The 24,966-nt window shown below is 50.4% G+C and overlaps 1 protein-coding gene across 1 annotated transcript; it reads right to left on the bottom strand.

Annotated features, from left to right (window-relative positions):
• Window positions 1-13,147: 13,147 nt before the first annotated feature.
• Window positions 13,148-22,159, bottom strand: LOC123995695 (trichohyalin-like). Its single transcript, XM_046299362.1, has 7 exons — window positions 21,949-22,159; window positions 21,596-21,642; window positions 21,376-21,469; window positions 18,251-20,270; window positions 17,955-18,087; window positions 16,886-16,993; window positions 13,148-13,604 (listed from the first exon to the last, which is right to left on the bottom strand). Exons 1-7 carry the CDS (start codon window positions 21,995-21,997, stop codon window positions 13,521-13,523), a joined length of 2,535 nt encoding a protein of 844 aa, XP_046155318.1. The 5' UTR covers window positions 21,998-22,159; the 3' UTR covers window positions 13,148-13,520.
• Window positions 22,160-24,966: the final 2,807 nt, after the last annotated feature.

Below are 24,966 nucleotides of genomic sequence, written 5' to 3'. Positions count from 1 at the left end.
GGAAACGTGTTCTCTGTAGTGAGAAATCACGCTTCACCATCTGGCAGTCCGATGGACGAATCTGGGTTTGACAGATGCCAGGAGAACGCTACCTGCCTGAATTCATAGTGCCATCTGTAAAGTTTGGTGAAGGAGGAATAATGGTCTGGGGCTGTTTTTCATGGTTCGTACTAGGCCAGTGAAGGGAAATCTTAACACCACAGCATACAATGACATTCTAGATGATTCTGTGCTTCCAACTTTGTTTCAACAGTTTGGGGAAAGCCTTTTCCTGTTTCAGCATGACAATGCTCCTGTGCACAAAGCAAGGTCCACACAGAAATGGTTTGTTGAGATTGGTGTGGAAGAACTTGACTGGTCGGGCACAGAGCCCTGACCTCAACTCCATCAAACACCTTTGGGATGAATTGGAACACCGACTGCGAACCAGGCCTCATCGCCCAACATCAGTGCCCAACCTCACTAATGCTCTTGTGGCTGAATGGAAGCAAGTCCCAGCATCACTGTACCAACATTTAGTGGAAAGCCTTCCCAGAAGAGTGGAGGCTGTTATAGCAGCAACAGGCGGACCAACTCCATATTAATGATCATGATTTTGGAATGAGATGTTTGACAAGCAGGTGTCCACATACACTACATAACCACAAGTATGTCAACATTTTATGTAAATTCTATCGGAACGTACTGTAATGTTGCGTTCATCTGGAGACACCCGAACAGACTCCTCCAAGCTATGGGTCAGTGATGCAGATGTACCCAGGAGGAGGCCCTGCGAAGGCGGGGGCAGAGAGCTTTGGCTTCCACGATATGCTCCATGAGCTTCCCATCTGTCATGTCAACGCACTGCTGGCAGGCACACTGGACACGGAGACTAAAGACATTGACATGGGTGTGGGGAATATAATCCTTTGACAGACCAACAATGCTATACTGTCTCATTGAATCAATGCTATACAGTCTCATCTATTGAATTGATTGATGTGTTGTCACAACTTTAGATGCTGGACAGGCCAATGGAAACAAGTCCAACCTGACCCAGAGAAAGCAGAAGGCAATGGGGGCAGCCCAGACACAGAGGACCAGAGCATGGAGACTAGTACCAGTACAGACCCTGCCGAGGACAAGGATAGAGAGGAGAGTGAGAAACGGAGAGAGATCAGAGTATGACAACACATAGTGAAGTTGTCTCTGTTATTTGCACACTTCCTGGTGCTTGTGTGCCCCAAAGATTTCAACGGTGTACAATTGAAGAGCAACTGTGTGTTGCGTTTCAGGCCCAGGAGAAGATGGAGAAGAGGAAGAAACTGCTGCTGCAGGCGGAGGGTAGGAATGCTGACGGGTGAGTGTTATTCTGTCTCGCTCTCACCCCCCCACATAAGGTCTCTGTTATAATGCCACTAAGTTACAGAGTGAACTCTAAAGCATGAACGTGCTGTCAGTAGACATGTATAAGCAGTAATAAACAGTATAACAGCTGCTTGGCACTAAGATTACATACCCCTGACACACCAGGTTTGCTCTGTCGGTAATCAGTCAAACATGCAATGTTAACATATTCATGTCAACACAAGTAACAAAACAGGAGTGCTTAGCAGTAATCTTGATCCGAAGTGAGATGTCTAGTTAAAGATGATTGATGTTGGGGCTACAGCAGATGTCATCTGATCCTGTGTTTATTGATAGGTTTGTCGAGGGTTGGGGAAACTCATGTTTCCATGTAGTCTACAACCCTAGTATGTCTCTACACATGAGTTCCAATACTTTCAACAAGCCTTCTTCCATCCTCCCTCCTTTGAAGTACTCACTAATCTCACCAAATTGGTGAGGTGAGTTCTACTGTCTAGTTCTACTGTCCAGTTCTACAGTATAATATCTCTGGTTCTTCTCCTCAGGTTGGTGATAGCCAGTCGGTTCCACCCCTGTCTAGTTCTACTGTCCAGTTCTACAGTATAATATCTCTGGTTCTTCTCCTCAGGTTGGTGATAGCCAGTCGGTTCCACCCCTGTCTAGTTCTACTGTCCAGTTCTACAGTATAATATCTCTGGTTCTTCTCCTCAGGTTGGTGATAGCCAGTCGGTTCCACCCCTGTCTAGTTCTACTGTCCAGTTCTACAGTATAATATCTCTGGTTCTTCTCCTCAGGTTGGTGATAGCCAGTCGGTTCAAACCATGTCCAGTTCTACTGGGCCTCATCAAGTTCCTCGCCCCCTCCAGACCCTTTGCAGTGTACTCTCAATATAAAGAGGTATGTATCTGAGTGTTCTCTAGTATGCTTCCTAGTGTGCTCTAGTGTGTGTGTTGTGTATTTAATAAGCATATTACTGTTATTATTCTTTCTAGTAGACCCTAGTGTACTGCCATGTCTCCCGGTCGTGTTCACCGCTGTCGTGTTCACCGCTGTCGTGTTCACCGCTGTCGTGTTCACCGCTGTCGTGTTCACCGCGGTCGTGTTCACCGCTGTCGTGTTCACCGCTGTCGTGTTCACCGCTGTCCTGTCGTGTTCACCCGGTCGTGTTTACCGCTGTCGTGTTCACCCCCGTGTTTGTTCACCCCCCCGGTCGTGTTCACCCCGGTCGTGTTCACCCAGGTCGTGTTTACCGCTGAGGTGTTCACCCCAGTCGTGTTCACCCCGGTCGTGTTTACCGCTGTCGTGTTCACCCCGGTCGTGTTTACCCAGGTCGTGTTCACCGCTGAGGTGTTCACCCCAGTCGTGTTCACCCCGGTCGTGTTTACCGCTGTCGTGTTCACCCCGGTCGTGTTTACCCAGGTCGTGTTTACCGCTGAGGTGTTCACCCCAGTCGTGTTCACCCGGTCGTGTTTACCGTGTTGTGTTCACCCAGGTCGTGTTCATCGTGTTCATCCAGGTCGAGTTCACCGCGGTCGTGTTCACCCGGTCGTGTTTACCGCTGGTTGTGACCCGTGTTCACCCGTGTCGTGTTCACCTGTCGTGTTCGTGTTCACCCAGGTCGTGTTCACCCCGGTCGTGTTCACCCCGGTCGTGTTCACCCTGGTCGTGTTCACCCAGGTTGTGTTCACCCAGGTCGTGTTCACCCCGGTCGTGTTCACCCCGGTCGTGTTCACCCAGGTCGTGTTCACCCCGGTCGTGTTCACCCAGGTCGTGTTCACCGCGGTCGTGTTCATCCAGGTCGAGTTCACCACGGTCGTGTTCACCCCGGTCGCGTTCACCCCGGTCGTGTTTACCCAGGTCGTGTTCACCGCGGTCGTGTTTACCGCGGTCGTGTTCACCCAGGTCGTGTTCACCGCGGTCGTGTTTACTGCTGAGGTGTTCACCCCGGTCGTGTTTACCGCTGAGGTGTTCACCCCGGTCGTGTTCACCCAGGTCGTGTTCACCCCGGTCGTGTTCACCCAGGTCGTGTTCACCCCGGTCGTGTTCACCCAGGTCGTGTTTACCGCTGAGGTGTTCACCCCAGTCGTGTTCACCCCGGTCGTGTTTACCGCTGTCGTGTTCACCCCGGTCGTGTTCACCCCGGTCGTGTTCACCCCGGTCGTGTTCACCGCTGTCGTGTTCACCGCTGTCGTGTTCACCGCTGTCGTGTTCACCGCTGTCGTGTTCACCGCGGTCGTGTTTACCGCTGTCGTGTTCACCCCGGTCGTGTTCACCCCGGTCGTGTTCACCCCGGTCGTGTTCACCCCGGTCGTGTTTACCCAGGTCGTGTTTACCGCTGAGGTGTTCACCCCAGTCGTGTTCACCCCGGTCGTGTTTAACGCTGTCGTGTTCACCCCGGTCGTGTTTACCCAGGTCGTGTTCACCGCTGAGGTGTTCACCCCAGTCGTGTTCACCCCGGTCGTGTTTACCGCTGTCGTGTTCACCCCGGTCGTGTTTACCCAGGTCGTGTTTACCGCTGAGGTGTTCACCCCAGTCGTGTTCACCCCGGTCGTGTTTACCGCTGAGGTGTTCACCCCGGTCGTGTTCACCCAGGTCGTGTTCACCCCGGTCGTGTTCACCCAGGTCGTGTTCACCCCGGTCGTGTTCACCCAGGTCGTGTTTACCGCTGAGGTGTTCACCCCAGTCGTGTTCACCCCGGTCATGTTTACCGCTGTCGTGTTCACCCCAGTCGTGTTCACCGCTGTCGTGTTCACCGCTGTCGTGTTCACCGCTGTCGTGTTCACCGCTGTCGTGTTCACCCCGGTCGTGTTCACCCCGGTCGTGTTCACCCCGGTCGTGTTCACCCCGGTCGTGTTCACCCCGGTCGTGTTCACCCCGGTCGTGTTCACCCAGGTCGTGTTCACCCCGGTCGTGTTCACCCAGGTCGTGTTTACCGCTGTCGTGTTCACCCCAGTCGTGTTCACCGCTGTCGTGTTCACCGCTGTCGTGTTCACCACTGTCGTGTTCACCCCGGTCGTGTTCACCGCGGTCGTGTTTACCGCTGTCGTGTTCACCCCGGTCGTGTTCACCCCGGTCGTGTTCACCCCGGTCGTGTTCACCCAGGTCGTGTTCACCCCGGTCGTGTTCACCCAGGTCGTGTTTACCGCTGAGGTGTTCACCCCAGTCGTGTTCACCCCGGTCGTGTTTACCGCTGTCGTGTTCACCCCGGTCGTGTTCACCCCGGTCGTGTTTACCGCTGTCGTGTTCACCCCGGTCGTGTTTACCCAGGTCGTGTTCACCGCTGAGGTGTTCACCCCAGTCGTGTTCACCCCGGTCGTGTTTACCGCTGTCGTGTTCACCCCGGTCGTGTTTACCCAGGTCGTGTTTACCGCTGAGGTGTTCACCCCAGTCGTGTTCACCCCGGTCGTGTTTACCGCTGTCGTGTTCACCCCGGTCGTGTTTACCCTGGTCGTGTTCACCCCGGTCGTGTTTACCGCTGTCGTGTTCACCCCAGTCGTGTTTACCCAGGTCGTGTTCACCCCGGTCGTGTTCACCCCGGTCGTGTTCACCCCGGTCGTGTTCACCCCGTTCGTGTTCACCCCGTTCGTGTTCACCCCGGTCGTGTTCACCCCGGTCGTGTTCACCCAGGTTGTGTTCACCCAGGTCGTGTTCACCCTGGTCGTGTTCACCCCGGTCGTGTTCACCCAGGTCGTGTTCACCGCGGTCGTGTTCATCCAGGTCGAGTTCACCACGGTCGCGTTCACCCCGGTCGCGTTCACCCCGGTCGTGTTTACCCAGGTCGTGTTCACCGCGGTCGTGTTTACCGCGGTCGTGTTCACCCAGGTCGTGTTCACCGCGGTCGTGTTTACCGCTGAGGTGTTCACCCCGGTCGTGTTTACCGCTGAGGTGTTACCCCGGTCATGTTCACCCAGGTCGTGTTCACCCCGGTCGTGTTCACCCAGGTCGTGTTCACCCCGGTCGTGTTCACCCAGGTCGTGTTTACCGCTGAGGTGTTCACCCCAGTCGTGTTCACCCCGGTCGTGTTCACCGCTGTCGTGTTCACCGCTGTCGTGTTCACCGCTGTCGTGTTCACCGCTGTCGTGTTCACCGCGGTCGTGTTCACCGCTGTCGTGTTTACCGCTGTCGTGTTCACCGCTGTCGTGTTCACCGCTGTCGTGTTTACCGCTGTCGTGTTCACCGCTGTCGTGTTCACCGCTGTCGTGTTCACCGCTGTCGTGTTTACCGCTGTCGTGTTCACCGCTGTCGTGTTCACCGCTGTCGTGTTCACCGCTGTCGTGTTCACCGCTGTCGTGTTCACCGCTGTCGTGTTTACCGCTGTCGTGTTCACCGCTGTCGTGTTCACCGCTGTCGTGTTTACCGCTGTCGTGTTCACCGCTGTCGTGTTTACCGCTGTCGTGTTTACCGCTGTCGTGTTTACCGCTGTCGTGTTCACCGCTGTCGTGTTTACCGCTGTCGTGTTTACCGCTGTCGTGTTTACCGCTGTCGTGTTCACCGCTGTCGTGTTCACCGCTGTCGTGTTTACCGCTGTCGTGTTCACCGCTGTCGTGTTTACCGCTGTCGTGTTTACCGCTGTCGTGTTTACCGCTGTCGTGTTCACCGCTGTCGTGTTTACCGCTGTCGTGTTTACCGCTGTCGTGTTTACCGCTGTCGTGTTCACCGCTGTCGTGTTCACCGCTGTCGTGTTTACCGCTGTCGTGTTCACCGCTGTCGTGTTCACCGCTGTCGTGTTCACCGCTGTCGTGTTCACATTTACATTTACATTTAAGTCATTTAGCAGACGCTCTTATCCAGAGCGACTTACAAATTGGTGCATTCACCTTATGACATCCAGTGGAACAGTCACTTTACAATAGTGCATCTAAAACTTGGGGGGGGGGTGAGAGGGATACTTATCCTATCCTAGGTATTCCTTAAAGAGGTGGGGTTTCAGGTGTCTCCGGAAGGTGGTGATTGACACCGCTGTCGTGTACACCGCTGTCGTGTTCACCCCGGTCGTGTTCACCCCGGTCGTGTTCACCCCGGTCGTGTTTACCGCTGAGGTGTTCACCCCGGTCGTGTTTACCGCGGTCGTGTTTACCGCTGAGGTGTTCACCCCGGTCGTGTTTACCGCTGAGGTGTTCACCCCGGTCGTGTTCACCCAGGTCGTGTTCACCCCGGTCGTGTTCACCCAGGTCGTGTTCACCCCGGTCGTGTTCACCCAGGTCGTGTTTACCGCTGAGGTGTTCACCCCAGTCGTGTTCACCCCGGTCGTGTTTACCGCTGTCGTGTTCACCCCGGTCGTGTTCACCCCGGTCGTGTTTACCGCTGTCGTGTTCACCCCGGTCGTGTTCACCCCGGTCGTGTTCACCCCGGTCGTGTTCACCCCGGTCGTGTTCACCCAGGTCGTGTTCACCCCGGTCGTGTTCACCCAGGTCGTGTTTACCGCTGTCGTGTTCACCCCAGTCGTGTTCACCGCTGTCGTGTTCACCGCTGTCGTGTTCACCACTGTCGTGTTCACCCCGGTCGTGTTCACCGCGGTCGTGTTTACCGCTGTCGTGTTCACCCCGGTCGTGTTCACCCCGGTCGTGTTCACCCCGGTCGTGTTCACCCAGGTCGTGTTCACCCCGGTCGTGTTCACCCAGGTCGTGTTTACCGCTGAGGTGTTCACCCCAGTCGTGTTCACCCCGGTCGTGTTTACCGCTGTCGTGTTCACCCCGGTCGTGTTCACCCCGGTCGTGTTTACCGCTGTCGTGTTCACCCCGGTCGTGTTTACCCAGGTCGTGTTCACCGCTGAGGTGTTCACCCCAGTCGTGTTCACCCCGGTCGTGTTTACCGCTGTCGTGTTCACCCCGGTCGTGTTTACCCAGGTCGTGTTTACCGCTGAGGTGTTCACCCCAGTCGTGTTCACCCCGGTCGTGTTTACCGCTGTCGTGTTCACCCCGGTCGTGTTTACCCTGGTCGTGTTCACCCCGGTCGTGTTTACCGCTGTCGTGTTCACCCCAGTCGTGTTTACCCAGGTCGTGTTCACCCCGGTCGTGTTCACCCGGTCGTGTTCACCCGGTCGTGTTCACCCGTTCGTGTTCACCCCGGTCGTGTTCACCCGGTCGTGTTCACCCAGGTTGTGTTCACCCAGGTCGTGTTCACCCTGGTCGTGTTCACCCCGGTCGTGTTCACCCAGGTCGTGTTCACCGCGGTCGTGTTCATCCAGGTCGAGTTCACCACGGTCGCGTTCACCCCGGTCGCGTTCACCCCGGTCGTGTTTACCCAGGTCGTGTTCACCGCGGTCGTGTTTACCGCGGTCGTGTTCACCCAGGTCGTGTTCACCGCGGTCGTGTTTACCGCTGAGGTGTTCACCCCGGTCGTGTTTACCGCTGAGGTGTTACCCCGGTCGTGTTCACCCAGGTCGTGTTCACCCCGGTCGTGTTCACCCAGGTCGTGTTCACCCCGGTCGTGTTCACCCAGGTCGTGTTTACCGCTGAGGTGTTCACCCCAGTCGTGTTCACCCCGGTCGTGTTTACCGCTGTCGTGTTCACCGCTGTCGTGTTCACCGCTGTCGTGTTCACCGCTGTCGTGTTCACCGCTGTCGTGTTCACCGCGGTCGTGTTCACCGCTGTCGTGTTTACCGCTGTCGTGTTCACCGCTGTCGTGTTCACCGCTGTCGTGTTTACCGCTGTCGTGTTCACCGCTGTCGTGTTCACCGCTGTCGTGTTTACCGCTGTCGTGTTCACCGCTGTCGTGTTCACCGCTGTCGTGTTCACCGCTGTCGTGTTCACCGCTGTCGTGTTCACCGCTGTCGTGTTCACCGCTGTCGTGTTTACCGCTGTCGTGTTCACCGCTGTCGTGTTCACCGCTGTCGTGTTTACCGCTGTCGTGTTCACCGCTGTCGTGTTTACCGCTGTCGTGTTTACCGCTGTCGTGTTTACCGCTGTCGTGTTCACCGCTGTCGTGTTCACCGCTGTCGTGTTTACCGCTGTCGTGTTCACCGCTGTCGTGTTCACCGCTGTCGTGTTCACCGCTGTCGTGTTCACATTTACATTTACATTTAAGTCATTTAGCAGACGCTCTTATCCAGAGCGACTTACAAATTGGTGCATTCACCTTATGACATCCAGTGGAACAGTCACTTTACAATAGTGCATCTAAAACTTAAGGGGGGTGAGAGGGATACTTATCCTATCCTAGGTATTCCTTAAAGAGGTGGGGTTTCAGGTGTCTCCGGAAGGTGGTGATTGACACCGCTGTCGTGTACACCGCTGTCGTGTTCACCCCGGTCGTGTTCACCCCGGTCGTGTTCACCCCGGTCGTGTTTACCGCTGAGGTGTTCACCCCGGTCGTGTTTACCGCGGTCGTGTTTACCGCTGAGGTGTTCACCCCGGTCGTGTTTACCGCTGAGGTGTTCACCCCGGTCGTGTTCACCCAGGTCGTGTTCACCCCGGTCGTGTTCACCCAGGTCGTGTTCACCCCGGTCGTGTTCACCCAGGTCGTGTTTACCGCTGAGGTGTTCACCCCAGTCGTGTTCACCCCGGTCGTGTTTACCGCTGTCGTGTTCACCCCGGTCGTGTTCACCCCGGTCGTGTTTACCGCTGTCGTGTTCACCCCGGTCGTGTTTACCCAGGTCGTGTTCACCGCTGAGGTGTTCACCCCAGTCGTGTTCACCCCGGTCGTGTTTACCGCTGTCGTGTTCACCCCGGTCGTGTTTACCCAGGTCGTGTTTACCGCTGAGGTGTTCACCCCAGTCGTGTTCACCCCGGTCGTGTTTACCGCTGTCGTGTTCACCCCAGTCGTGTTTACCCAGGTCGTGTTCACCGCGGTCGTGTTCATCCAGGTCGAGTTCACCGCGGTCGTGTTCACCCCGGTCGTGTTTACCGCTGTCGTGTTCACCCCGGTCGTGTTCACCCCGTTCGTGTTCACCCAGGTCGTGTTCACCCCGGTCGTGTTCACCCCGGTCGTGTTCACCCTGGTCGTGTTCACCCAGGTTGTGTTCACCCAGGTCGTGTTCACCCCGGTCGTGTTCACCCCGGTCGTGTTCACCCAGGTCGTGTTCACCCAGGTCGTGTTCACCCCGGTCGTGTTCACCCAGGTCGTGTTCACCGCGGTCGTGTTCACCCCGGTCGTGTTCACCCAGGTCGTGTTTACCGCTGTCGTGTTCACCCAGGTCGTGTTTATCGCTGTCGTGTTCACCCAGGTCGTGTTTACCGCGGTCGTGTTCACCCAGGTCGTGTTCACCGCTGTCGTGTTCACCCCGGTCTCGTTCACCCGGTCGTGTTCACCCAGGTCGTGTTTACCGCGGTCGTGTTCACCCAGGTCGTGTTTACCGCTGTCGTGTTCACCCCGGTCGTGTTCACCCAGGTCGTGTTTACCGTGGTCGTGTTCACCCAGGTCATGTTTACCTCTGTCGTGTTCACCCCGGTCGTGTTCACCGCTGTCGTGTTCACCCCGGTCGCGTTCACCCGGTCGTGTTCACCCAGGTCGTGTTTACCGCGGTCGTGTTCACCCAGGTCGTGTTTACCGCTGTCGTGTTCATCCAGGTCGAGATCACCGCGGTCGTGTTCACCCCGGTCGTGTTTACCGCTGTCGTGTTCACCCCGGTCGTGTTCACCCCGTTCGTGTTCACCCAGGTCGTGTTCACCCCGGTCGTGTTCACCCCGGTCGTGTTCACCCTGGTCGTGTTCACCCAGGTTGTGTTCACCCAGGTCGTGTTCACCCCGGTCGTGTTCACCCCGGTCGTGTTCACCCCGGTCGTGTTCACCCAGGTCGTGTTTACCGCGGTCGTGTTCACCCCGGTCGTGTTCACCCCGGTCGTGTTTAACCCGGTCGTGTTCACCCAGGTCGTGTTTACCGCTGTCGTGTTCATCCAGGTCGAGATCACCGCGGTCGTGTTCACCCCGGTCGTGTTTACCGCTGTCGTGTTCACCCAGGTCGAGTTCACCGCGGTCGTGTTCACCCAGGTCGTGTTTACCGCTGTCGTGTTCATCCAGGTCGAGTTCACCGCGGTCGTGTTCACCCAGGTCGTGTTTACCGCGGTCGTGTTCACCCCGGTCGTGTTCACCCCGGTCGCGTTTAACCCGGTCGTGTTGACCCCGGCCGTGTTCACCCCGGTCGTGTTCACCCCGGTCGCGTTCACCGCGGTCGTGTTTACCGCTGTCGTGTTCACCCCGGTTGTGTTTACCGCTGTCGTGTTCACCCCGGTCGCGTTCACCCCGGTCGTGTTCACCCCGGTCGTGTTTACCCCGGTCGTGTTTACCCCGGTCGTGTTCACCGCGGTCGTGTTCACCCCGGTCGTGTTCACCCCGGTCGCGTTCACCCCGGTCGCGTTCACCCCGGTCGCGTTCACCCAGGTCGCGTTCACCCCGGTCGTGTTTACCCCGGTCGTGTTCACCCCGGTCGTGTTCACCCCGGTCACGTTCACCGCTGTCGTGTTCACCGCTGTCGTGTTCACCCTGGTCGTGTTCACCCTGGTCGTGTTCACCGCTGTCGTGTTCTACCCGGTTGTGTTTACCGCTGTCGTGTTTACCCCGGTCGTGTTCACCCCGGTCGTGTTCACCCCGGTCGTGTTCACCCGGTCGTGTTCACCCCGGTCGTGTTCACCCCGGTCGCGTTCACCCGGTCGTGTTCACCCCGGTCGTGTTCACCCAGGTCGTGTTCACCGCGGTCGTGTTCACCCCGGTCGTGTTCACCCAGGTCGTGTTTACCGCTGTCGTGTTCACCCAGGTCGTGTTTATCGCTGTCGTGTTCACCCAGGTCGTGTTTACCGCGGTCGTGTTCACCCAGGTCGTGTTCACCGCTGTCGTGTTCACCCCGGTCTCGTTCACCCGGTCGTGTTCACCCAGGTCGTGTTTACCGCGGTCGTGTTCACCCAGGTCGTGTTTACCGCTGTCGTGTTCACCCCGGTCGTGTTCACCCAGGTCGTGTTTACCGTGGTCGTGTTCACCCAGGTCATGTTTACCTCTGTCGTGTTCACCCCGGTCGTGTTCACCGCTGTCGTGTTCACCCCGGTCGCGTTCACCCGGTCGTGTTCACCCAGGTCGTGTTTACCGCGGTCGTGTTCACCCAGGTCGTGTTTACCGCTGTCGTGTTCATCCAGGTCGATGGTCGTGTTCACCCGGTCGTGTTTACCGCTGTCGTGTTCACCCCGGTCGTGTTCACCCCGTTCGTGTTCACCCAGGTCGTGTTCACCCCGGTCGTGTTCACCCCGGTCGTGTTCACCCTGGTCGTGTTCACCCAGGTTGTGTTCACCCAGGTCGTGTTCACCCGGTCGTGTTCACCCCGGTCGTGTTCACCCCGGTCGTGTTCACCCAGGTCGTGTTTACCGCGGTCGTGTTCACCCGGTCGTGTTCACCCCGGTCGTGTTTAACCCGGTCATCGTGTTCATCCAGGTCGAGATCACCGCGGTCGTGTTCACCCCGGTCGTGTTTACCGCTGTCGTGTTCACCCAGGTCGAGTTCACCGCGGTCGTGTTCACCCAGGTCGTGTTTACCGCTGTCGTGTTCATCCAGGTCGAGTTCACCGCGGTCGTGTTCACCCAGGTCGTGTTTACCGCGGTCGTGTTCACCCCGGTCGTGTTCACCCCGGTCGCGTTTAACCCGGTCGTGTTGACCCCGGCCGTGTTCACCCCGGTCGTGTTCACCCCGGTCGCGTTCACCGCGGTCGTGTTTACCGCTGTCGTGTTCACCCCGGTTGTGTTTACCGCTGTCGTGTTCACCCCGGTCGCGTTCACCCCGGTCGTGTTCACCCCGGTCGTGTTTACCCCGGTCGTGTTTACCCCGGTCGTGTTCACCGCGGTCGTGTTCACCCCGGTCGTGTTCACCCCGGTCGCGTTCACCCCGGTCGCGTTCACCCCGGTCGCGTTCACCCAGGTCGCGTTCACCCCGGTCGTGTTTACCCCGGTCGTGTTCACCCCGGTCGTGTTCACCCCGGTCACGTTCACCGCTGTCGTGTTCACCGCTGTCGTGTTCACCCTGGTCGTGTTCACCCTGGTCGTGTTCACCGCTGTCGTGTTCTACCCGGTTGTGTTTACCGCTGTCGTGTTTACCCCGGTCGTGTTCACCCCGGTCGTGTTCACCCCGGTCGTGTTCACCCGGTCGTGTTCACCCCGGTCGTGTTCACCCCGGTCGCGTTCACCCGGTCGTGTTCACCCCGGTCGTGTTCACCCCGGTCGTGTTCACCCGGTCGTGTTGTTATTCAACTCTTGTCATTTCCATCTCTGTCTGTCTGTCTCCCACAGCCTCTGATAGATTGCTGTAAAAAGCTCATGGAAGCGTTCATGTTTGTAATATCAGCACGACCTCTGACCTCACTGTCTCTGTGTGTAGGTGTTGTCTAACAGGACGCACCCTGTGCTGCTGATGAGTGTGGGCGGGGCTTACCTCCTCTCAGGGATGACCGTTACTACAGATACAACTAAAGCAAAGACAGACTCAACTACAGCAGAAGAGCTTAGAGACCACAGAGGGATGACACTATTGAGGGAGGCCCAGAGTTTGTCTAATTTAAATCATTGATGACTTGATTTACATGTACTTGTGGAGGTGGGGATAGAATCACTGAAGTGTCTCTCCCTCCTGCTACCAGTTCTAAACGATCATGGTTGTTATTCAGCCCTGGAGCTGCTCTCCAAAGCTCTAAGCTCCCAAATGTAGCATTTTGTTTGTATTTTATACTCTTTTAGCAGAAAGTGCCATGATGTAAAGCAGCCATTTGCTATCACAGCCTCCTTACTGTGCTGCATTAGTGGGAATATCAATAAATACAGTACTATTAAAATACTATTACTCTTGATAACCAACTGTGTTGCTGAGGTATTAAAATCTTGAGATACGTGTTCATTTTGGTCCCAGAATAATTCATTTTATTAAATGCAGACTGAACAAACAAACAACCATTCAAAAGTTTGAACAAAACTGTCATGCGTCCTTTAAATATATAGATATCCGGACAAATTAGCAAAGCATCTACTTTATCTTTATACTATTATACTTATATATGAACTAAACAGTCTCTTTTGAGAACATCAACATTTCACAGGTACAAAGGTTAACAAAGCAGTATTTGCAGCAAGGCTCTTGGATGTTAGTGTTTTTTTGTCCGGAATGCTGACGGGTCAGTCTCTCTCTCTCTCTAGTATTTTGTTACTATCTCAGTGTGCTAACCTTGTGTATATTAGCATCCCTGTCTGCATGCCTCTGCCTGTCTATCTATTCACTCCTGTCCTCCTGCATCCTCTCAGATATCTTCTGTAACTCCATGTCCATAGCTGCTATGTTCTCCAGCTCCTTCTCCTGAAAACACAACATACACACCAGAGAGAGAGAGCGTTATTACTGCTAAATACACTGATCAAAAATATAAACACAACATGTGAAGTGTTAGTCCCATGTTTCATGAGTTGAAATAAAAGATCCCAGAAATGTTCCATATGCACAAAAAGAGAAGTTCTCAAATTTCCTGCACAAATGTGTTTACATCCCTGTCAGTGAGCATTTCTCCTTTGCCAATATAATCCATCCACCTGACAGGTGTGGCATATCAAGAAGCTGATTAAACAGCATGATCACTACACAGGTGCACCTTATGCTGGGGGCAATAAAATGCCACTCTAAAATGTGCAGTTTTGTCACACAACACACTGCCACATATGTCTCAAGTTTTGAGGAAGAGTGCAATTGGCATGCTGACTGCAGGAATGTCCACCAGAGCTGTTGCCAGAGAATTCAATGTTAATTTCTCTACCATAAGCCGTTTGAGAGAATTCTGCAGTAGGTCCAACCGGCCTCACAACCGTAACCACCTCCAGCCAAGGACCTCCACATCTGGTTTCTTCACCTGTGGGATCGTGTGAGACCAGCTACCTGGACAGCTGATGAAACTGGGTTTGCACAACCAAAGAATTTCTGCACAAACTGTCAGAAATCGTCTCAGGGAAGCTCATCTGTGTGCTTGTTGTCCTCACCAGGGTCTTGACCTGACTGCAGTACGTCGTCCTAACCCACTAGTGGACAAATGCTGACCTTTGATGGCCACTGGCACGCTGGAGAAGTGTGCTCTTCACGGATGAATCCCGGTTTCAACTTTACCAGGCAGATGGCAAACAGCGGGTATGACGTTGTGTGGGAAATGTTTTCTAATGTCAATGTTGTGAACAGAGTACACCATGGTGGTGGTGGGGTTATGGTATGGGCAGGCAGGCATAAAACTACGGACATGAACATAGAGATACCTTGACGAGATCCTGAGGCCCATTGTCGTGCCATTCATTTGTCGCCATCACCTCATGTTTCAGCATAATAATGCACATCCCCATGTCACAAGGATCTGTACACAATTCCTGGAAGCTGAAAATGTCCCAGTTCTTCCATGGCTTGCATAATCACCAGACATTACATTAATTATCTAGGAAGAAATGCCTGGAGTCAAAGGGCTTTTCTCTGTAGGCATTTGTACCTGCGCTCATTCACACACAGGCTGATTCCATTCCAGAATATCAAGGCTCATTTTGAGTTGTGAAGCCTCAACCCGAGCCAGGTCTCCTAGAGATAAACATATGGCTTCTGCATGGTTATGTAACCAGGGTAGAGTCTCTACCCACAGCAGACTACAGAGAGGTTAGTCTCTTCCCACAGCAGACTACAGAGAGGTTAGTATCTTCCTATAGCAGACTACAGAGAGGTTAGAGTCTCTTCGCACAGCAGACTACAGAGAGGTTAGAGTCTCTTCCTATAACAGACTACAGAGAGGTTAGAGTCTCTTCCTATAGCAGACTACAGAGAGGTTAGAGTCTCTTCCCACAGCAGACTACAGAGTGGTTAGAGTCTCTTCCTATAGCAGACTACAGAGAGGTTAGAGTCTCTTCGCATAGCAGACTACAGAGAGGTTAGAGTCTCTTCCTATAACAGACTACAGAGAGGTTAGAGTCTCTTCCCACAGCAGACTACAAGAGAGGTTAGAGTCTCTTCCTATAGCAGACTACAGAGAGGTTAGAGTCTCTTCCCACAGCAGACTACAGAGTGGTTTGAGTCTCTTCCTATAGCAGACTACAGAGAGGTTAGAGTCTCTTCCTATAGCAGAATACAGAGAGGTTAGAGTCTCTTCCCATAACAGACTACAGAGAGGTTAGAGTCTCTTCCTATAGCAGACTACAGAGAGGTTAGAGTCTCTTCCCACAGCAGACTACAGAGTGGTTCAAGTCTCTTCCCACAGCAGACTACAGAGAGGTTAGAGTCTCTTCCTATAGCAAACTACAGAGAGGTTAGAGTCTCTTCCCACAGCAGACTACAGAGAGGTTAGTCTCTTCCAATAACAGACTACAGAGAGGTTAGAGTCTCTTCCCATAGCAGACTACAAGAGAGGTTAGAGTCTCTTCCCATAGCAGACTACAGAGAGGTTAGTGTCTCTTCCTATAGCAGACTACAGAGAGGTTAGTGTCTCTTCCTATAGCAGACTACAGAGAGGTTAGAGTCTCTTCCCACAGCAGACTACAGAGTGGTTCGAGTCTCTTCCTATAGCAGACTACAGAGAGGTTAGAGTCTCTTCCTATAGCAGACTACAGAGAGGTTAGAGTCTCTTCCTATAACAGACTACAGAGAGGTTAGAGTCTCTTCCCACAGCATACTACAGAGTGGTTCGAGACTCTTCCTATAGCAGACTACAGAGAGGTTAGAGTCTCTTCCTATAGCAGACTACAGAGAGGTTAGAGTCTCTTCCTATAACAGACTGCAGAGAGGTTAGAGTCTCTTCCTACAGCAGACTACAGAGTGGTTCAAGTCTCTTCCCACAGCAGACTACAGAGTGGTTAGAGTCTCTTCCCACAGCAGACTACAGAGAGGTTAGTCTCTTCCCACAGCAGACTACAGAGAGGTTAGTCTCTTCCCATAGCAGACTACAGAGAGGTTAGAGTCTCTTCCCACAGCAGACTACAGAGAGGTTAGAGTCTCTTCCTATAACAGACTACAGAGAGTTTAGAGTCTCTTCCTATAATAGACTACAGAGAGGTTAGAGTCTCTTCCTATAACAGACTACAGAGAGGTTAGAGTCTCTTCCTATAACAGACTACAGAGAGGTTAGAGTCTCTTCCCACAGCAGACTACATAGTGGTTAGTCTCTTCCTATAGCAGACTACAGAGAGGTTAGTCTCTTCCTATAACAGACTACAGAGAGGTTAGAGTCTCTTCCTATAACAGACTACAGAGAGGTTAGTCTCTTCCTATAACAGACTACAGAGAGGTTAGAGTCTCTTCCCACAGCAGACTACAGAGTGGTTAGAGTCTCTTCCCACAGCAGACTACAGAGAGGTTAGAGTCTCTTCCCACAGCAGACTACAGAGAGGGCAACATCCAATATTGGACTGGTTCATAATTTTCATGGCGTGAAAAAGGTTTTCTTACTTCAATATAAAGCAGGATTGTGGTGTCTAAGAGCATGAAACATCCAAAACCTTCTGATATGTCATCTTTCAAGATATATTTTCTGAGAAGTTGAAGAGGAGGCTTATGAAAAGGTAATTCACCATTGAATTGTTCTGTCTCATGTTTCATAAAGGTTATTTCTGATGTTCAAATGTTACCTCCTCTGGGGTTAGAGATACGCTCCTCTTCTTTTCCTCGTCTGCCAGCTCTGATTGGTTGGCCAGCTGTTGATTCTTATAGGACAGCAACTTCGCCAGTTCCTCCATCTTATCAAATCACATCACACTTTAGTGTATTAAAACATTTCTGTACAATTAAAAATCAAATTGGAAACAATTGATAAGCATAATGATAGATTAATATAGATCCCACTTTAAATGACATGCAGCTTATAAAGGCTTCATAAAGCCTTCATGAACACTACATACATGTGCCACAAATCACTCATCTATAACTGTATGTCATGCTCTATAAAGGGTTCATAAATGTGGCATAACTGTGTGACATAACCCCCTATGTCAAATATGACATAAACCTGTGCTTTACAAAAGGTGCCATAAGCATTGCTTAATAAAGGCTTTATAAATCATATTAAATTGAGGCTTCACAAAGCATTTATAACCATCTCGGTAGAGTATTGCAATGCCAGGATAGTGGGTTCGATTCCCGGGACCACCCATACATAAAAATGTATGCACGTATGACTAAGGCACTTTGGATAAAAGCTTAAATGTTCTATTACTCTAAAACAATTGTAGGATGGCCCAAACTATTTCCCTAACAAAGGTTTATGTGTTGGTCCACTAGACCTCCGTGTATTTGGACAGAGAGTCTTGGAAGGAGATGAGGTGTAATGTGACTAACATGTCTTCTTCAAGCACAACATGTCACCCTATATAAAGCAAATGTTAATATCACATTTGACATAGTGGGTTATGTCACATTTGACATGGGTGATTATGTTACACAGTTATGCCACTTGTATTAACCCTTTATAAAGCATGACATACAGTTAGAGATGCTGTGTGACACATTTATGTAGCGCCTATAAAGGCATTGTGAAGGCTGTATGAAGCCTTTTATGGACTGAACATCATTTAAAGTGGAACCTTAATATATAAATTAAAGAATAATAAAAGTGATTGAAAAAAATAATTACAATAGCTCAAACTATACAAACGAATACAGCAGTAGTCCAGTCTAAAAATGTAGGTTGTACATAGAAACCTTATGTAATGGTGTGTGTGGTTCTATGCTTCTCTTCCACCAGGCGGGGTGGTAGTATTCTCTGTAAGCCCAGGGAGAACGTTTCTCATACACCTCGCCCTCCCCCAGGAGACGACTCTTCTCTGCCAGGTACCTGTCACACAAACCCCAGCTCAACCTATACACTCAGTGTTTCCCGGACACAGATTAAGCCTAGTCCTTGGTCTCAAAAGCATCTGTCTAAAATGTCCTTTGGTAAAAATTGTTATGGTTGAAGATTTATAGCCTGGAAAAAATATGAATATGTAGATACACACCTCAGAGCCTCCTGCCTATCCCTCTGTCTCTCGTCCTCCTCGGCATCTCCATGTCTCTTTTCCTCCTCGTGTTCGTCCAAATCGCCCCTTCGTTCCTCGTCTTCCTCCTCTGAGGAATCCCCATTGCGTTTGTGATGCTTCTTGTGGTGGTACCTGTGAGTTGGTTTCCAAATCCTCTTTTCTCTCTCATCCTCATCTCTCATCATATCCTCATCTCTCTTCTCCTTTCCATCACCCAGACTCCAGGACTCTTGGCTGCGTTCTTCATCTGGCTCCTCTCTCCCTTCTTCTGAAAGCTCCTCATCACGTTTGTGGTGTTTTTTGTGGTGGTATCTGTGTGTGGGCTTCCAGATTCTCTTCTCTCTATCCTCTTCCTCCTCTTCCTCTGACTCTTCTGATCTCTTCTCCTCTGATTCCTCGTCCGATGAGTCAGCACCTCGTTTGTGGTGTTTCTTGTGGTGATATCTGTGTGTGGGTTTCCAAATTCTCTTATCTTTCTTCTCCTCCTCCTCTTCCTCTGAAGGATCTTCACTGCGTTTGTGGTGCTTCTTGTGGTGGTACCTATGGGTGGGTTTCCAGATCCTCTTCTTTCTTTCCTCATCATCCTCCTCTCTCTTTTCTTTCTCATCACCCAGACTCCAGGACTCTTGACTGCGCTCTTCATCTTCTTCATCTCGTTTGTGGTGTTTCTTTGGGGTGTACCGATAGGTAGGCCTATATCTCTTCTCCTTCTCATCGCCCAGGCTCCAGGATTCCTGACTACGTTCCTCTTCTGGCTCTTCTCTCTCTTCCTCTAAACCCTCTTCGTCTCGTTTGTGGTGTTTCTTTGGGGTGTACCGATAGGTAGGCCTATATCTCTTCTCCTTCTCATCGCCCAGGCTCCAGGATTCCTGACTACGTTCCTCTTCTGGCTCTTCTCTCTCTTCCTCTAAACCCTCTTCGTCTCGTTTGTGGTGTTTCTTTGGGGTGTACCGATAGGTAGGCCTATATCTCTTCTCCTTCTCATCGCCCAGGCTCCAGGATTCCTGACTACGTTCCTCTTCTGGCTCTTCTCTCTCTTCCTCTAAACCCTCTTCGTCTCGTTTGTGGTGTTTCTTTGGGGTGTACCGATAGGTAGGCCTATATCTCTTCTCCTTCTCATCGCCCAGGCTCCAGGATTCCTGACTACGTTCTTCTTCTGGCTCTTCTCTCTCTTCCTCTAAACCCTCTTCGTCTCGTTTGTGGTGTTTCTTTGGGGTGTACCGATAGGTAGGCCTATATCTCTTCTCCTTCTCATCGCCCAGGCTCCAGGATTCCTGACTACGTTCCTCTTCTGGCTCTTCTCTCTCTTCCTCTAAACCCTCTTCGTCTCGTTTGTGGTGTTTCTTTGGGGTGTACCGATAGGTAGGCCTATATCTCTTCTCCTTCTCATCGCCCAGGCTCCAGGATTCCTGACTACGTTCCTCTTCTGGCTCTTCTCTCTCTTCCTCTAAACCCTCTTCATCTCGTTTGTGGTGTTTCTTTGGGGTGTACCGATAGGTAGGCCTATATCTCTTCTCCTTCTCATCGCCCAGGCTCCAGGATTCCTGACTACGTTCCTCTTCTGGCTCTTCTCTCTCTTCCTCTAAACCCTCTTCATCTCGTTTGTGGTGTTTCTTTGGGGTGTACCGATAGGTAGGTCTATAGCTCTTCTCCATCTCATCGCCCAGGCTCCAGGATTCCTGACTACGTTCTTCGTCTGGCTTTTCTCTCACTTCTTCAGAAACCTCCTCATCACGTTTGTGATTGGGTTTCTTATGATGATACCTGTGCGTTGGTTTCCAAATCCTTTTCTCCTTCTCGTAGTTGAGGTCCCATGACTCCTGGCTGCGATCTTCATCCTCCGGTGTCTCCCTCTTCTCCTCCACAGACTTCAGGAGGGCCTCGATGTCTTTCACGTCGGCCCCTGGTGCCTCAGGCTCAGGTTCATGGTCTTTGCCCTCTTCTTCATTAGTCAGCACCACATCACTTTTCTTCTCTGCAGGAGCAGCATGTTGGGCACCTGTAGAGGGGGTGGACAATGTCCACAGTGTTTACTACTTTATCCTTGTCTCATGTTGTCCAACTCAAGCCCAACTCTGCAAGTTCCCACTCAATTCAAACATTACAGAGACAGAAGAGCTACTCGGAGGCAATGGCACTTTTTTTCCAGCACTGCACTGACACCTGATTCAACTAATCAGCTACTCATAGACCCTTGATTAGTTCATTTTGGTGACCATTGTAAAATGGCTCTCAGCAATATATGGGGAAAGCATTATCTGTCTCCCATAGTAGCATATTTAAATTCAGCTAAGTAGAATTTCCATCAATAAAGAAGCAAATGCTAATTTAGGTGTCTCTACTCATCTCCTCAGTTGGTTGCCAGGTTGTAGCTCTATAGCTCTGGTCTCTGTGTCAGCCGAAGGCCCACTAGGTCCTATGACCTACAGCAGTAACCCTGTGTAATATTACTGTCAAGCAAAAGGGTCCACTCCCGTCAAAATATGTCCACACAGGAATACGGCATTAAGCAGACCGATAAGCAGATCACCTGCCTTCCAGCCTTTAGGACAATGACTCCCATTGTTAGGGCGGAGACAAGACCATCTCCTCATTATATACAGTACTGGTATCTCTGGTTGTACTCATTCTTTCACCATCTCTTCCTCCAGTCAACACGGGGCTGCATCTCAATAGTCTAAAGTGGCTTTATCTGCTTGTCTCCTTTCCTTCATTTCCATTGACATTACAGAGAAAGAGTGATTTATTGGTAGCATCATGGCAGACCAACATTTTACATTTGATTCATTTAGCAGATGCTCTATTGCAAGCAACTTACAATTAGTACATTCATCTTAAAATAGCTAGTTGGGACAACCACATTTTTCCTCGAAAAAATAGCTATCAACAAAGTAAGTGCTGGTGGAGGGGCGGGGGATGGATGAGTCAAGTGCACGTGTTAGTTTATGAAAGGCAAGTGCAAGGTTCATTAACTCCAGTCTTGTAAACAAATACTGACATCATATTGCTTTCACCGTTTATGAAATGATATAATGCTATCTTTTTAAAATCCTTCCTATCTGCTGACTTTGAAATACAACAATTAGTCATGTAAAATGACTTGCCTGCTTTGAGAATATCTTTACATTCCTGATCCAGAGGGTGAGAGTCAGGTTTGGTCAACGCCTTGGACAGGACCTCAACCAAGCACCGTGTTACCTGGAAAACAGTAACAAGCAACCTGTCACGACTCATTAAAGCATACAGTGCAATTTCCCTCATATAATAATGCTATTTATTTTTAATCTGAGTTATCCAACATGAGACGAAAAACATTTCGCGTACCACATCCTCTCGCCGTCGTTCTTCTCCAACGGGAAGTGATAGATTTTCTGTAAATTCGTGAGAAAATGGGTCAGAATGTGGTTCTGTGTTGAAAAAAACTTCTCCATAACTATATGATATTACATTCCATTTAGTTTTGATATAGATGAGCAATTATAAAAACATTTCTCAAGAAGATGAACAGAGACAATGCTCCGTACAAAATGCATGACTGACTACTGCATGCAACTCTCTCAAGCAGTGGCGCTCTCCGTGGTGCTGAAACGCGCTAGAGTACACGCAACACCCTACAGTACACGCAACACCCTACAGTACACGCACAACGAAACACATTGAATTTACCAATAGCTTACCTGCAAAGAAATACGCAACCACAGCAAAAACAAACACACGTTTCATCATGGAAGACTTAGATTTTCTCCCCGTAGAAATGACCTAAGAAATAGATAAATAGAGCACAAAGTCTAAACACATCACCACCAAGCCAGCTCCCGTTCCTCATCCGTGTGTGTTGGAGCGGTTGTGTGGGTTGTGCTGCGGTAGCTGGACTCTTGTAGTCTGGAAGTAGAGGGAGGCACACCATATATCAGGACTGAACTGGAAGAGGTGTAGGAGGGATGTGGGCGTCACCTGCGTCTTTATTAGATTAGATCGCAGTCAAAAAGGCAATAGCCTACAGCAAGACGTCAACGGTCGTTTTAATAAAGTTGTTTGAGGAATGCAACAACTGGCACCCCAATTCTAAGCTGTGTCAGTGGATTTACAACAGGCTAGTGGTCAGCAACACAGAATTGGGTGCAAAACAAGACGTTTAATTTCATTAAAGAAAGGTTAAGGCCACGAAATAAAGAAACCATTTCATCTCTCCAGAACATTTCAAAGTGTCATGTAAGTAGCTATCAGCAAAGTTAGTATTGCTTTCACAGCTGGGGAAACCACAATAGAATAATTAAATATATGTTCAATATGACACTATCATTTCACAATCCTTATTACATGTGTGCAACGCTGTCATCAAGGCAAAGAGTGGCTACTTTGAAGAATCACATATCAAATATATTTACATTTGTTTAACATGTTTTTGGTTACTACATGATTCCATATGTTATTTCATTGTTTTGATGTCCTCACTATTATTCTACAATGTAGAAAATAGTTCAAATAAAGAAAAACCCTGGGATGAGTAGGTGTGTCAACCTTTGACTGGTACTGTAGGTCTTATACATTTCAGAGACACCATGTTCAGTATATAGCCAACCATCTGTGAATAATTCATCAGAACATGCCATTTAAGTAAGCAGTAAAAATTCCATAGGAGACAATAGTGCAGTAGGCAGGGTTTACAATATTGCACACATGTAGCCTAAAGAATGGCAATGGTTACTGAATAGTATTCAACAGCATTTGCTGACTCTAAAATAAACAACTCCTTAACGTTCACGGTTCACATTGTATGGAATGCCTGTTAACTGAATTCATCTATTGATTTTCTCATATCTCATTCCGTTTCATCTAATATGTATAAATTAGCCGACCAAGCAAACTAGTGCAATTTTTTCACAAATACACAGGAAGTCATGCTCAGGGCTATCAGGAGAGATAATGTTGTGAAAACACCAGCGCATTTAACAGAGAAGCATAAATGATTCAGAGCTGGTTGGCAGTAGAATGAGTGGGGGTTCGTAGTAACACTGTTTTGCTGGATATCTGATGATGATCTCTTGGTTTTCAATAGTTAAAGCCTCCTTTTTGACATATACTAATGGCTCTGCCAAGTCTGAATCTATATGGCACCAATATTACATGTTAAATGAATGTCTAGGGCTTAAGATGAGAGAGAGAGAGTTGGTGGGAGAAGAAAGAGAAAAACACAGAGAGAGGGAGGGAGAGAGAGAGAAAGAGAGAGAGAGAGAGCGTTGGTGGGGGAGAAAGATAAAAACAGAGAGGAGAGAGAGTTGGTGGGGGGAGAAAGAGAAAAACAGAGAGAGAGAGAGTTGGTGGGAAGAGAGAGAGAGAGAGAGAGAGAGAGAGAGAGAGAGAGAGAGAGAGAGAGAGAGAGAGAGTTGGTGGGGGAGAAAGAGAAAACAGAGAGAGAGAGAAAGAGAGAGAATTGGTGGGAAGAGAAAGAGGGGAGAGTTGGAAGGAGAGTAAAACAAAACAGAGAGTTGGTGGGGGGAGAGAGAAAGAGAGAGAAAGAGAGAGTTGGTGGGGGAGAAAGAGAAAACAGAGAGTTGGTGGGGGAGAGAGAAAAAGAGAGAGAGAGAAAGAGAGAGAGTTGGTGGGGGAGAAAGAGAAAAACAGAGAGAAAGAGAGAGAAAGAGAGAGAGTTGGTGGGGGAGAAAGAGAAAAACAGAGAGAGAGAAAGAGAGAGAGAGAGTTGGTGGGGGAGAAAGAGAAAAACAGAGAGAGAGTGAGAGTGAGTTGGTGGGGGAGAAAAAGAAAAACAGAGAGAGAGTGAGAAACAGAGAGAGAGAGTTGGTGGGGGAGAAGGAGAAAAACAGAGAGAGAGAGAAAGAGGGAGAGAGAAAGTTGGTGGGGGAGAAAGAGAAAAACAGAGCAAGAGAGAGAGTTGGTGGGAAGAGAAAGAGAAAAACAGAGAGAGAGAGTTGGATGGCAGGAGAAATAGTAAAACAGAGAGAGAGAGAGTTGGTGGGGGAGAAAGAGAAAACAGAGAGAGAGAAAGAGAGAGAGAGAGTTGGTAGGGGGATAAAGAGAAAAACAGAGAGAGAGAGAAAGAGAGAGAGTTGGTGGGGGAGAAAGAGAAAAACAGAGAGAGAGAAAGAGAGAGAGAGAGTTGGTAGGGGATAAAGAGAAAAACAGAGAGAGAGAGAAAGAGAGAGAGTTGGTGGGGGAGAAAGAGAAAAACAGAGAGAGAGAGAAAGAGAGAGAATTGGTGGGGGAGAAAGAGAAAAACAGAGAGAGAGAGAAAGAGAGAGAAAGAGAGAGTTGGTGGGGGGAGAAAAAAAAAAAGAGAGAGAGAGAGAGAGAGAGAGAGAGAGAGTTGGTGGGGAGAAAGAGAAAAACAGAGAGAGAGAGAAAGAGAGAGAGTTGGTGGGGAGAAAGAGAAAAACAGAGAGAGAAAGAAAGAGAGAGAGAGAGAGTTGGTGGGGGAGAAAGAGAAAAACACAGAGAGAGAGAAAGAGAGTGAGTTGGTGGGGAGAAAAAGAAAAACAGAGAGAGAGTGAGAAACAGAGAGAGAGAGTTGGTGGGGGAGAAGGAGAAAAACAGAGAGAGAGAGAAAGAGGGAGAGAGAAAGTTGGTGGGGAGAAAGAGAAAAACAGAGCAAGAGAGAGAGTTGGTGGGAAGAGAAAGAGAAAAAAGAGAGAGAGAGAGAGAGAGAGAGAGAGAGAGTTGGATGGCAGGAGAAATAG

This window comes from Oncorhynchus gorbuscha, linkage group LG14 (genome assembly GCF_021184085.1).
Source record: "Oncorhynchus gorbuscha isolate QuinsamMale2020 ecotype Even-year linkage group LG14, OgorEven_v1.0, whole genome shotgun sequence".
Lineage (NCBI taxonomy): Eukaryota > Metazoa > Chordata > Actinopteri > Salmoniformes > Salmonidae > Oncorhynchus > Oncorhynchus gorbuscha.
This window is presented reverse-complemented; position numbering and strand designations above follow the sequence as displayed.

What these genes read in the sequence shown, in the direction of transcription:
- LOC123995695 (XM_046299362.1), bottom strand. Translation starts at nt 21,997, where the DNA reads ATGATGAAACGTGTGTTTGTTTTTGCTGTGGTTGCGTATTTCTTTGCA. An exon ending in CACACACACCATTACATAAG is followed by an intron (nt 16,994 to 17,954) that starts GTTTCTATGTAC and finishes TGATTTGATAAG; the next exon opens with ATGGAGGAACTGGCGAAGTT. An exon ending in TATCTCTAACCCCAGAGGAG is followed by an intron (nt 13,605 to 16,885) that starts GTAACATTTGAA and finishes TTGTGTTTTCAG; the next exon opens with GAGAAGGAGCTGGAGAACAT.